We start from the raw sequence: 12,244 nt of genomic DNA, 5'->3' as shown, positions 1-12,244 counted from the left end.
GCTCCGAGTTAGCCTAGAATGAATGGTGTCCTGCCCAATATTAACAACAGTGAATTGGAAATTCTGATTCTAGCCAACTTTGCTTAGCAAACGTGAACAAGAGTCCCGACCTCATGTGAAATAAATGGCTCTGGTTTCATGGCGTTTTCTAGGCCCTTGGTGCCTCGGACTTCGTGGAACTGGATTTTCAGGAGCCCTCTGTTTTTGTTTCCACAGGATGTGTGAAACTGGGGAAGGGCTGTTTATCTTTCAAACGCGAGATGGGGAGGCCATCTACCAGAAAGTCCACTCTGCTGCCTTGGCGATAGCTGAACAGCACGAGCGCTTGCTACAGAGCGTGAAAAATTCAATGGTATGTATACTCCTGTGGAGTGCAATCCTAGAATATTTATGCTGAAAAACATGGCCAGCACTGTCTGAGCAGGTGGCTTACTCCTGTACTCACCCGTGTATTACTTGGATTAAATGCCATCCTTGCAAAGCCTGAAGAGCCAGCTGGTAACATAGTAACCGTGCATCCCTGCGTGTCTGCTTTGTGCCTCAGTTAGTATTACATGTGTGTGTACTAATCAGTTTGGGCTCCTACGGCAAATACCATAGGACCGGCTGGCTTCTCAACAACAGAAATTAATTTATTTCTCACTGATAGCTTGATCAAGGTGCCAGCCTACCTGTGTCCAGTGGCATTGACTTCCTGATCCATAGGCGATGGTCTTTTCTGTGTCTCACTGATGGAAGGAGCGAGGGATCTCTCTGGGGTCTCTTTTATAATCCCAATTGTGAGGCCTCGCCCCTCATGCCCTGATCGCCTCCCAAAGGCCCTACCTCCTAACACCATCACCTGGGGGGTTAAGATTCCAATATATGAATTTGGGGAGGGGATATAATCATTAGTCTGTTGCAGTGAGTATGTGCATCAGAATCAATTTGGAGGCATATGGACATCTACAGACACATCTGTGTAGATTATCTGGCTGTAGGTATAAATTTATAGCAGTACCAGATGGTGTAATTTCAACAGGGGCCAGAGAGAAGAGGGCTGAAGGAAAACGGGGGGTGAAACGTCAAAAGCCCCAAACCAGAAGACCGTTGACGTGCGACTGTGGGCTCCATGTAGGACATCTCTTGTTTTTTTCCGGAGAAGTCTAGGATTTGAGTCTGTATGTAATATCTTGTTGTTTGTAACTGTTGGAAATTGATTCCAGTTGAAACCAACAACGAAACGGTAATTCTTTGTGGGCCACGGGAAACCTGTCCGGAGACTCCATTCTTCCCAGAGCCATGCATCAACCATGTCTGGTTGATTAGCCTTCATAGACGTTGATATATTAAGATACCACAAACACGAATACACGTAGAGTGTGTGTGGAAACACCTGCTCTGTTCAGTGCATCGTGTCAGGAACTGTGACTCGTACAGAGAATTATGATTCATGAATTTCTTCTTCTCAAAGAAAATCTTAATGCACAAGAGTTAAATAATACATGTCATACATCGTGGCTGCAAACACATGCCTAGAGCTTCGCATCTGGAAGGAAATCTGCAAAACCAAAAGGAACTGGGTTAGTGTGGTAGGATTAGGGTAGTTTCAAAATTTATGATTGAAACATGTGAGGTGGTTGGATTTAAAGAGGGGGGAAAGCGTACCAGTAAGATGATCTTTCCCAAAGCAGCCTCAGATCATTCCCAAATGACTTGTTCATGCAGTGGTCTGGGATTTTAGAGCAGAGATCAGCAAAACTTTCGGTAAGGGGACAGCTGGTAATACTTGGGGCTTTGTGAACCAAGATGGTCTCTGTTGCAACTACTTAATTCTGTCATTGTAGTTTAGAAGCAGCCATAAGTAAAAACATTCTCAAGGGGCGTAGGTCTCTCGCAAAGAAACTTTATTAATGGACACTGAAATTCACATTTCATGTAATTTTCACAAATCATGAAATACTCTTCTCTTGATTTTTTTTCCCTATTTCAAAATATTCTTTTTTAAAAATTTTTTTTAACGTTTATTTATTTTTGAGACAGAGCATGAATGGGGGAGGGACAGAGAGAGAGGGAGACACAGAATCGGAAGCAGGCTCCAGGCTCCGAGTCATCAGCCCAGAGCCCGACGCGGGGCTCGAACTCACGGACCACGAGATCGTGACCTGAGCTGAAGTCGGATGCTCAACCGACTGAGCCACCCAGGCGCCCCTCAAAATATTCTTTTTGAACTAATGCAGTCTCGGTATCCATTTCCCCATATGCTTACCAATTCTGGATATTGCAATAAATATAGGTAAATGAAAGGATGGATGAATGGATGGATAGTTGTAAAGTAGTATTTGGGACGCCTTGGTGACACAGTCGGTTGAGCGTCTGACTTCAGCCCAGGTCAGGATCTCGCAGTTCATGAGTTCGAGCCCCACGTCGGGCTCTGTGCTGCCAGCTCGCAGCCTGGAGCCTCTTCAGATTCTGTGTCTCCCTCCCTCTCTGCCCCTCCCCAGCTCATGCACTCTCTCTCCCTCTCTCTCAAAAATAAATAAAAACATTAAAAAAAAATATAGTAGAATTCAAGTCACTTGGAACTTTATAGGGCAACATGTCATTGCTTTAAAGTTGTATAGCTATCCCATTAGATGCCTTTAAACATCTGAAGAAGTTTTTCCAAGATTACCGTATTGGTAAAGCCATCAATTAGCATAAATTGTTTTGTGCTTGAAAGGCAGGTTCTTCATGCATATGTTTTTCCATTTACAACCTCCTCATTACTTCCACTAAAAATTAATCAGGAGTATGAGTAATCCGTTCAGATCACCCCTTTGCAAATTTAACTGGCAAATAATGTTGTTTGCTCTTAATTTGCTGCCTGCTTAAAGAGTTCCATAAAATGAGTGTGATTTTTAAGCAACAGCATCCTGTTTTCGATGGAAATGAGTAAGCTTCACAATGGGATCTGAATCTCAAGGAAGTTAACCGGGGATTAAGAAATGCTTAGAATCTGTGTCCTTAAATCAATCCCTGATTTGGGCAGAAAAGAGATGTCACAGGACAACGAAGCAAATAAAGACAACGCTGCCTGCCCACCCTCCCCGGTTCCATTTCTGCCCTTCCTGGTAACTGGTGATGGATCCACATAGATCTGGATCCACATATCGTCAACGAGGAATTAATTGCATGCATACCACTACTGGCTGGCCGGCTTCTCTGAGATAGTCAAGGTCATAGATGGAGAAGGGGGTGATGCTAACTGCTGGGCTTAGTCTCATTACTAGTTCGCCCAAACCCACCGTTGGCTGCTTCTGGTGTAAAACTCCCAAGACTGCCTCCACAGGCAGGTGCTTTACCACGGGACCTGTGCCGGTTTCAAGTTGTAGCCTTAGGTGAATTGGTTTGGACCAGACTTGGGACCTGAATCCCAGCAGGTCACCAAGAGGAAGCTTGTGGGCCCAATAACAGCAATGACAGCAGCAATCATAGCAGTAGGGGTAGGCTGAATAATGGCTCCAAAGATGTCACATCCTAATCCCTGGAACCTGTGGATGTGATTGTACGTGGCAAAAGGGACTTTGCAGATGTGATCAAGTTAAGGCTCTTGAGATGGGGAGATTATCCGAGATCATCCAGGTAGACCCGGTGTCATCCCAAGGGTCCTCGTGGGAGGGAAATGGGAGGAAATAGAGTCGGAAGGTGATGTGATAGTGGGAGCATAGGGAGAGAGAGATTTGGTTTGTGTGCTGATAGCTTTGAAGACGGAAGAGAGACATAGGTGACCCAAAGGATGTGGGTGCCCCTGGAGGCTGCAAAGACAAAGAGACAGATTCTGCCCCGGAACCTCCAGAAGGACCCAGATTGGCCAACACCTGGAGTTTAGCTTGGTGAACTGACTTTGGACATTTGGTTTCCAGAGCTGTAAGAAGACAGATTTATGTTGTTTTAAGCCACTGAGTCATGGTAACTTGTTACAACAGCCATAGGAAACTAGTAAGTGATGATATCAATAATAATAAAAATATATCCTGGCTCTGTAACAAGCAGTATTTTAAGGACTTCCTAACCCTACGACCGCTGCTGTATGGAAGGCCAAGGCCACCAGCTTGGAAGCTGGAATTTGGAACCAGTATCCTGGTATAGCCCCCACTCTTCTCCGCATCTCCCAACGAAGCCCCCAGACCTATTTTCTTTGTCCTGCATGAGATTAACTTACCGCTATTCTCAAAATCCCAATTTCGTGGCCAGCCTTTAAAAAAACGGAGAGGTTTCAAATAAAACTCAGCTTTCTGTGGTATCTTGAAGAGTGAGGAGGTCTGACAGCACCCATGTTACGTCCCCACGCAGCAGTAACAATCAGATGTGCCCAGTACTCTCCGCCATCCCTGGGCAGATTGGGCGTCTTCACTTCCCCACGGTCCCTACCTCTCCTGTGGTTCCTCTCAGCAAGCGGTCCTTCTCTGAGCACCGGCTGCCCGCGCTGTGGCCAATCGATGTCTTGCCTGGATTACTCCGTGTGTTCGTTTTCAACTGCTGAGCGGCAGAGTACCACCAACAATGCACTGTAACACAACACACATTTATTATCTCATAGTTGCTGTGGGTCAGGAGTGTTGGCGTGGCTTAGCTGGGCCCCCAGCTTCAGTTTCTCACAAGGCTGAGCTGCTTCAGGCTCATTAGAATGGGGAAGGATCCGCTCACAAGCTCACGTGGTTATTGGGGGGATTTAGTTTTGTGTGGCGGTAGGATAGAGGGCCTCAGTCTGTTGCTGGCAGTGGCTTGGGGGCCACCCTCAGCTCTTTACTGCACGGGCCTCCCCAACACAGCCTGTCTTCACCAAAGCCAGCAAGAGGGAGAGTCTCCTTGCAAGCCGGAGGCCACAATCCTAGGCATCATAACCACGCAAGTGACATCCTATCAGCTGTCAAGTCCTTCCCATAGTCAGGGGAGGGGCCCACACGGAGTGTGAACACTGGGGGGGGGGGGGGGGGTAGACCATGGAGGCCACCATCACGGCGTCTGTCCCAACACCACACAGCCTTCTGGGATAATATTTAGTGCTTTGATTTCACCCTTTGAAATGCTTTCCCACCGTAGGGTGTTGGGCTAATAATGCCGGGCATTTACTGGCCATCTGCTATCTGCCTTTGGTGTCTCTGGTCGTAGCGGCCAGCACCATTCACCAAGCCTCCGACGATATGCCAGGTACTTCACTTGCATTTTTCCCTCATCACCACCTTGACTGGAAGGTAAACTCATTCATTCATTCATTCCTATTCATTTGTTCATTCAAGAATGTTTACTGAGGGCCTGACGCGCTCTGTTCTGTGCTCCAGGATGTAGTGTGAATAGATGTGAGGCTCATCCTCCCCAGGGCTCGCAGTACGAGAGTATTATCTGTGACCCTTGCCCTGGAAGGAATCACAGTCCTTCTCAGAGAGATGAGACCCCTCACGGAGTGGCTCAGGCACCTGCCTGCCGTCACTGAGCTCATTTCTATGGGAGCCAGGGATCCAAGACCCTTTTGTCTGGTTCCTGACCCGCTGCCTCTGGCCACAGCGCCTCACTCCCTTGGAGAGTTGGAAAGCTTTTCTGTCCCTTGAATGTCCCCACCAAGAGCTGTCTTAGTGCTTTCAAATTACCCTGAATATCAGAGTGCCTTTCAGAAACATCGATCAACTTAGAGTGTGCCTTTTGGAAATCGCTGTTACTGTTACAAGAAATCCCGTTTTTTTGGGTAGTTTTGGCCCCAAATGGCAATATCCTATCTCCAAATTCCTCGCTCCAGTTCTCGCACTTTAAACGCAGTGTGTTGCTGTTCTGCAGGGAGAACCACAAGGGAGTGCTGGCGGGGGGGTGGCTGGAGTATCAGGGGAACGACCCCCTGTGGAATGAGACTCAGCAGCAAGAACTTGTCTGCTCGCCAGCTGCCCGCTGCCTCTGCGGGAGTAGTTGCCGGGGACTCTGCCGGGACAGCTCGGGACTCCCTCGAGCAGCTTGCTATTTTTGCCACCTTGGAGATCAGTGTCTGTGACAAAGTCTAATTTTGGAACAAGGAGTGGCGGTGTGTGGGATGTTCCTCATTCCTCGCTGGGGCCTGTCATTTTTAGAATTTCGTTCAAGGCAAATCGAGTGACAAGGTGGAGAAAGACTAAGTTAGCAGGCTGTCCCCGGGGGGCTGTAGGTGGGACTCCACTGGGGGTGACATCCTGGCCCCTGGTCGTAGTGACATCGTCGAGGCCCCAGGGTGCAATTTCTCCCCCGTGTTCTAGAGCCCTGGACTGGACCCAGGTTTGAGAGTTATTCTGAACTATTCCCTGCCACCTCTTTTTTTGATTGCCTAATTGATAGATTGACTTCCAAACTTGGTTCTGCAAATGAAGTGTAATGAATTTGGAGAATGCAAGTGACCCTCTTCCACAAGTCTGGAAACCAAAGTAATTCGTAGTCTAATTTAAAAAGCCATAGGGGCATCTGGGTGGCTCAGTTGGCTAAGCATCTGACTTCAGCTCAGGTCATGATCTCACCGTTTGTGTGTTCGAGGCCCGTGTCAGGCTCTGTGCTGACCGCTCGGAGCCTGGAGCCTGCTTTGGATTCTGTGTCTCCCTCTCTCTCTGCCCCTCCCCTGCTCGTACTCTCTCTCTCAAAAAAAAATGAACATTAGAAGAAATTTTAAAAAGCCATAAACTATTTCTTTTTTTTTTTTTTTCAACAGAGAGAGCATCAGGTAAATTATAGAATCAATTTCATTACTATTCGGACACTGAAATAAACTCTTCTCTGCTGCGGTTTCATTTGTATAAACACCCTTCCCCCAGCTCAACCTGCCCTCTGTCCCCATCCCTACCCCTCAGAAAAATCAGGTTTTCTTTCTTTTCCTCTTTGTGGGCTCTGGTTAATTTGGTTAACTTGTGGATTTGTTTATGTATTCATTCTTTTATTTATTGTTTCTTGGATTATTGTGTATTGCTTAAAGCAATCATCAGCTTTTTTACCCTCCTAAATGTAAACCTTTGTTACATCCTGGCCTAAAAGTTATGATTCAAAAGCTTTTATGGAAACACCTATCTATTTCTTGCAAAGAAAGCATTGTAGTAAGTCTTATGGAGAACATAAGTGTTAAAAGGAAAACGTTTTGTGTCTTTTTTTTATTTAAAATTTTTTAACGTTTTTATTATTTATTTTTTTGAAGGGGAGAGAGAGAGAGAGACAGAGCATGAGCAGGGGAGGGGCAGAGAGAGAGGGACACACAGAATGCGAAGCAGGCTCCAGGCTCCGAGCTGTCGTCACAGAGCCCGACGCGGGGCTCGAACTCACGAACCGTGAGATCATGACCTGAGCCGAAGTCGGACGCTCAACCGACTGAGCCACCCGGGCGCCCCTAAAGCCTTTTGCATCTTAAAGGAGCTTAAAGTTTAGATAAGGAGTTATGATTTCTACCCCTTGATGCATGCAGCATTGAGCTCTGCGAGCTCAGTTTGCTACAATGTCGTTGGAGGACAATTTGTCCTTATTTATCAAAATTAAACTCGCATGTCTCTTTATGCAGCAATAGTACTTCCAGGAATTTACTCTAAAGATAGGACAGATGTATGGGTGGGGAGAGGATTTCCTTAGGAAGGAGGCATAAAAAGTTACCAGAAGCAAAGGGAGCAGTGATTTTGTTTTATGCATGTGGCTGAGAATTCAGATGACTCTGAATAAATTGATGCATGTCACTTTCATTCCCCATTAAAATAACCATTTGAGTGCATCTGGTGTTCAGCAAAATGCTTCACTGGGAAATGTGGCCCCAAGTGGTCGATTTCACTAACAGTCTGCTTTATCAGGCTGTGGGTGACAATGGAGGCATTGTTTTAGCGAGTTCTGTTCACCAAGTAGGTGTCTCTGCGGTGTTTTTCCTTAGCAGGAAAGGAGTCTTGCTCTCCTCCTCACTTTCTCTTGTTTTCTCTGTCTCTCTGTCTCTCCTTCTCTTTCTAACCTTCACTAGGTAAGTCCCCGCTTTCCCTGACACTTCAGTAATCTTCTGTGATGTCTCGGTAGCATTTGGATGATAGGAACGCCCATCACTTTCCCCGCAGATGCCAGAACTGGGGAGAGGAGTCAGAGGAAGGAAAGACAGCCCTTTGGGTCGTTTCTGCCAAACATCTGTCAGAGCTGGGATCAGGATCAGGCAGCCATGGGAATGGGTTTCATTAGGAAGCCGAGGAAGACCACATGTTTGGCAGATTGCTACTTTTCACTTGAGAGAAGGCCCCTGGGACGGTGGGGGTCTGAGGGCCTGGTGGCATCACTGTAGATTCTGTGGCTCAAGATGGCAGGGGCCCTCCCCTCTCCTGGCAGCCTAGGCTTTCAGCCAGCTGCCATCTCCCTAAGCTTTGGAAATAGAATTCAGGTGCCTTCTACCTTTAAGTACAGGATTTGAGCCCATCCTTTAAGGCTTTAAGGCCTTCATAATATCCTCGGTGCTTTCTAGAGGAACGCACAGGATTGTAATATGAACTTTAGCTCTGGAGTAATAAAGAGGCCAGGCCTTAAATGCCAGCTCAGTGTCTCTGTGCAAGTGACCCTTAGCATTTGTCCCTTGCTCTGTGAAGGGGGCTTTTATTAGTACACACCTTGCCAGGTAGGCTGGGGCAGGTGACATCTTGGCAAAGTGCCTGGCACCTACTTAATACAAATCAGCCTGAGCTGTTCTTATCATTGACTTGTAGTGAGAAAGCATAAAATGGCAAAGGGAGTGTTAGACTGTAGAGGTTTCTCATTCACCTAGCGATGCAGTCATTGAACCACATCTGACTGTATACCTCCTGTATGCCAGGAATCATGCCAGGCGCTAGGCCTGTGAGCACATACAAGGAATCTTCTCCACCACTGCCCCCCAACCCTCTGACCTCCCCACCTGCGGAAAGGAGAGCTTTGCTTATGAGAGAGTCTATTCCCTTTGGTCGAGGAAGGAGCGCCATTGTGGAGGCAGACGGTGGGCCACGTGACCAAAGCTGACCTTAGCTCTCTGGCCATTTACTCTAAAATCCTGGGGAGTGGAGGAACTGAGTTTCATTCATTTTTAAGTTTCCAGCCCCTAGCATTAGTGCATGACTTACAGGTGATGCCCAGAGCATATAAACGGATGCAACGAATGAATGAACTAAAGAACATCCAGTACAGAATCCACCAAAAGGGGTAAGGGGAGAGGCAGGACTGTGAGCCGGGCAGCGTGTTAGCGGCAAACCCAGCAAAGGGGCTTAGTCTAATAGAGGGATAATTCGAGTTGGAATGGGTGGCCCCATCTGGCTCCGTGCTGAGGGTCTGCATGCTGTATTTCATTTAATTTTCACAGCTAGCCTAGGAGATAGGGATTGGTTTTTGGATCCCATTTGATTTATTTTTACAGAAACCCATGTATGTAGAATTTAACTAACTGCAAAAATATGATGATAGGGATGGTTAAGCACTCCAGTAGTTTCTCTCTTGGTGATTTATTTGTGTCTATTCCTCCTCTGCCCTCCTTAGGATCTCCTAAATCTTGTTAGAAGCTTGTACTCCTCTCTCCATGTTTTTGTCTGTATCCATACAATCCCATATGGAAATCCCTATCTACAGACACATGTGGATTGGCGCGCACAGGTACATGTAGAAGGCGGGTGTTTGAGAGTCGTTGTTTCTATTATAAAATGGTGGTGATGGGGCGCCCGGGTGGCTCAGTCGGTCAAGCGGCCGACTTCGGCTCAGGCCATGATCTCGCGGTCCGGGAGTTCGAGCCCCGCGTCGGGCTCTGTGCGGACAGCTCAGAGCCTGGAGCCTGTTTCGGATTCTGTGTCTCCCTCTCTCTCTGCCCCTCCCCCGTTCGTGCTCTGTGTCTCTCTGTCCCAAAAATAAATAAACATTGAAAAAAAAAATTTATAAAAATAAATAAATAAAATGGTGGTGCTGTTACAGATTTCTTAAAATGCCCCCTTGTTTTTCCCATTTAATGGTAAATCCCTGATAGAAATACCATACTTATTATTATTATTCTCAAGTTAGCTAACACGCAATGTAGTCTTAGCTTCAGGAGTAGAACCCAGTGATTCGTCACTTCCGTACTTACCGACACCCGGTGCTCATCCCAAGTGCCCTCCTTAATGTCCATCACCCATTTAGCCCATCCCCCACTTCCCCGCCCTCCCCCCATCAACCCTCAGTTTGTTCTCTGTATTTAGGAGTCTCTTATGGCTTGCCTCCCTCTCTGTTTTTATCTTATGTCTCCTTCCCTTGTGTTCATCTGTTTTATTTCTTAAATTCCCTATATGAGTGAAATCATGTGATATCTGTCTTTCTCTGACTGACTTCTTTTGCTTTAACATAATACCCTCCAGTTCCATCCACGTTGTTGCAAATAGCAAGATTTCATTCTTTTTCATCGCCGAGTGGTGTTTCATTGTATCTATATATCTATATCTATATCTATATCTTTATCTATCTATACATATATATATCTTCTTTATCCTTCATCAGTCTATGGACATTTGGGCTCTTCCCATAATTTGGCTATTGTTGATAGTGCTGCTATAAAACAATGGGGTGCAGGTACCCCTTTGAGTCAGCAATCCTGTATCCTTTGGACAAATTCCTAGTGGGGCAATTGCTGGATCATCAGGTAGTTCTATTTTTAATTTTTTGAGGAACCTCCACACTGTTTTCCAGAGCGGCCACACCAGTTTGCATTCCCACCAACAGTGCAAGAGGGTTCCCATTTCTTCACATCCTCGCCAATATCTATCCTTTCCCGACTTGTTAAATTTGGCCATTCTGGGGGCGCCTGGGTGGCACAGTCGGTTAAGCGTCCGACTTCAGCCAGGTCACGATCTCGCGGTCCGGGAGTTCAAGCCCCGCGTCGGGCTCTGGGCTGATGGCTCGGAGCCTGGAGCCTGTTTCCGATTCTGTGTCTCCCTCTCTCTCTGCCCCTCCCCCGTTCATGCTCTGTGTCTCTCTGTCCCAAAAATAAATAAACATTGAAAAAAAATTTATAAAAAAAAAATTTGGCCATTGTGGCCGTTTGTGAGGTGGTATCTCATTGTGCTTTCGATTTGAGAAATACCATACGTAAAAGTCACAGAGCACAGGTCTGATTCAAGGGTGAGCCATCTGTGTGGTCCATGTGCAAAATCTGGCTTATGCCTGTTTTTGTAAGTAAAGTTTTACTGGAACACAGCTCTGCCCATCCATTGCTGTGTTGTTATGGCTGCTTTCACACTGAAACAGAAGAATTGATTCACTGGCATGATGGAGACTGTCTGGCCTGCAAAGCCACTTGTTATATGGCCCTTGACAGAAGAGTTTGCCAACCTTGCTCTTGCTCATTCCTTTTAATGGAGTGCTTGATGTTTCAGGGTCTCGATGTAATACTACCTTATTAAGCCTGTCTCTGGGAATATCAGATTTTGGGGGCCACTGATAATACCACATCACGCATCCTTATATACATGCTCTTTTATATGATAACTTTAACTGAGTGTCTGAGCTATAATGTATTTAGCTGAATTTTCTAAACCCAGGAGCAGGATTGCTGAAGTAAAGGTTGTTAAGTATTTTAAAACTTAAATAGGTATCGCTATACTGCCTTCCCAAATACTGGAGTATTTTGGATTTCGTTGGTAGCATTATTAGGTCAGTTCCATAGAGGGAGAAACTGAGACTTGGTAGCTCAGAATTAGTAAGTGAGGAGTCAGGACAGGAGTGGAAGGTTCAGGATGTATTCTGTGGCCACTGAAAGGGAGGACCAATCGTGGGGACTTTTCTGCAGGCAGAAAGCACAGGACTGACTTCTAGGGCCCTAGTGTGTTTGTGGGCTGGGCGCAGGGGAGAGGGGAAGATATTGGGGAAGGGAGACTGGGGACACTGGTTCTCCACCTTCAGAGTGCATCACAGTCACCTGGAAGGCTCAGTGAGCCACAGGTCACGGGGCTCTACCTCCCGTGTTTCCGCAGGTCTGCAGAATGTCTAGTAAGTTCTCAAGCGAGTTGCTCACTGCTCTCAAAGTGGCTCTCAACGCCTCCAGTAGCTCTGAGGAGCTGGCTCCTTGATCCCTGGGACAAGAGCCAGAGACAGCACAGCATGGGGCCGCATGCCCTGACGTCCTGCACACATACAAAGATGCATAGGAAGACATACGCCCATCGGTTGAGGAGACTGCTCTGGTGGGTGTCTAATTGTTGGACACTAACCCATACAAGATCTATTTGCTGGGACTTTACAGTGTATTTGATAAACCTCAGAAATCTGTCAGACTTGGCAA

General features: G+C 46.6%; 1 protein-coding gene across 1 annotated transcript in view; it reads left to right on the top strand.

Annotated features, from left to right (window-relative positions):
• The window catches only part of DOK5 (docking protein 5), a 153,209-nt gene that overhangs the window by 119,724 nt on the left and 21,241 nt on the right, over positions 1 to 12,244 (top strand). The window contains exon 6 of the mRNA XM_047853044.1: positions 217 to 352. Within this exon, the coding sequence (XP_047709000.1) occupies positions 217 to 352 (136 nt within the window). The remainder of the gene's footprint in view (positions 1 to 216; positions 353 to 12,244) is intronic.

The sequence above is a fragment of the Prionailurus viverrinus genome, chromosome A3 (assembly GCF_022837055.1).
Source record: "Prionailurus viverrinus isolate Anna chromosome A3, UM_Priviv_1.0, whole genome shotgun sequence".
NCBI lineage: Eukaryota > Metazoa > Chordata > Mammalia > Carnivora > Felidae > Prionailurus > Prionailurus viverrinus.
Note: the sequence above shows the minus strand (reverse complement) of the source record. Positions and strands in the feature narration are given on the sequence as shown.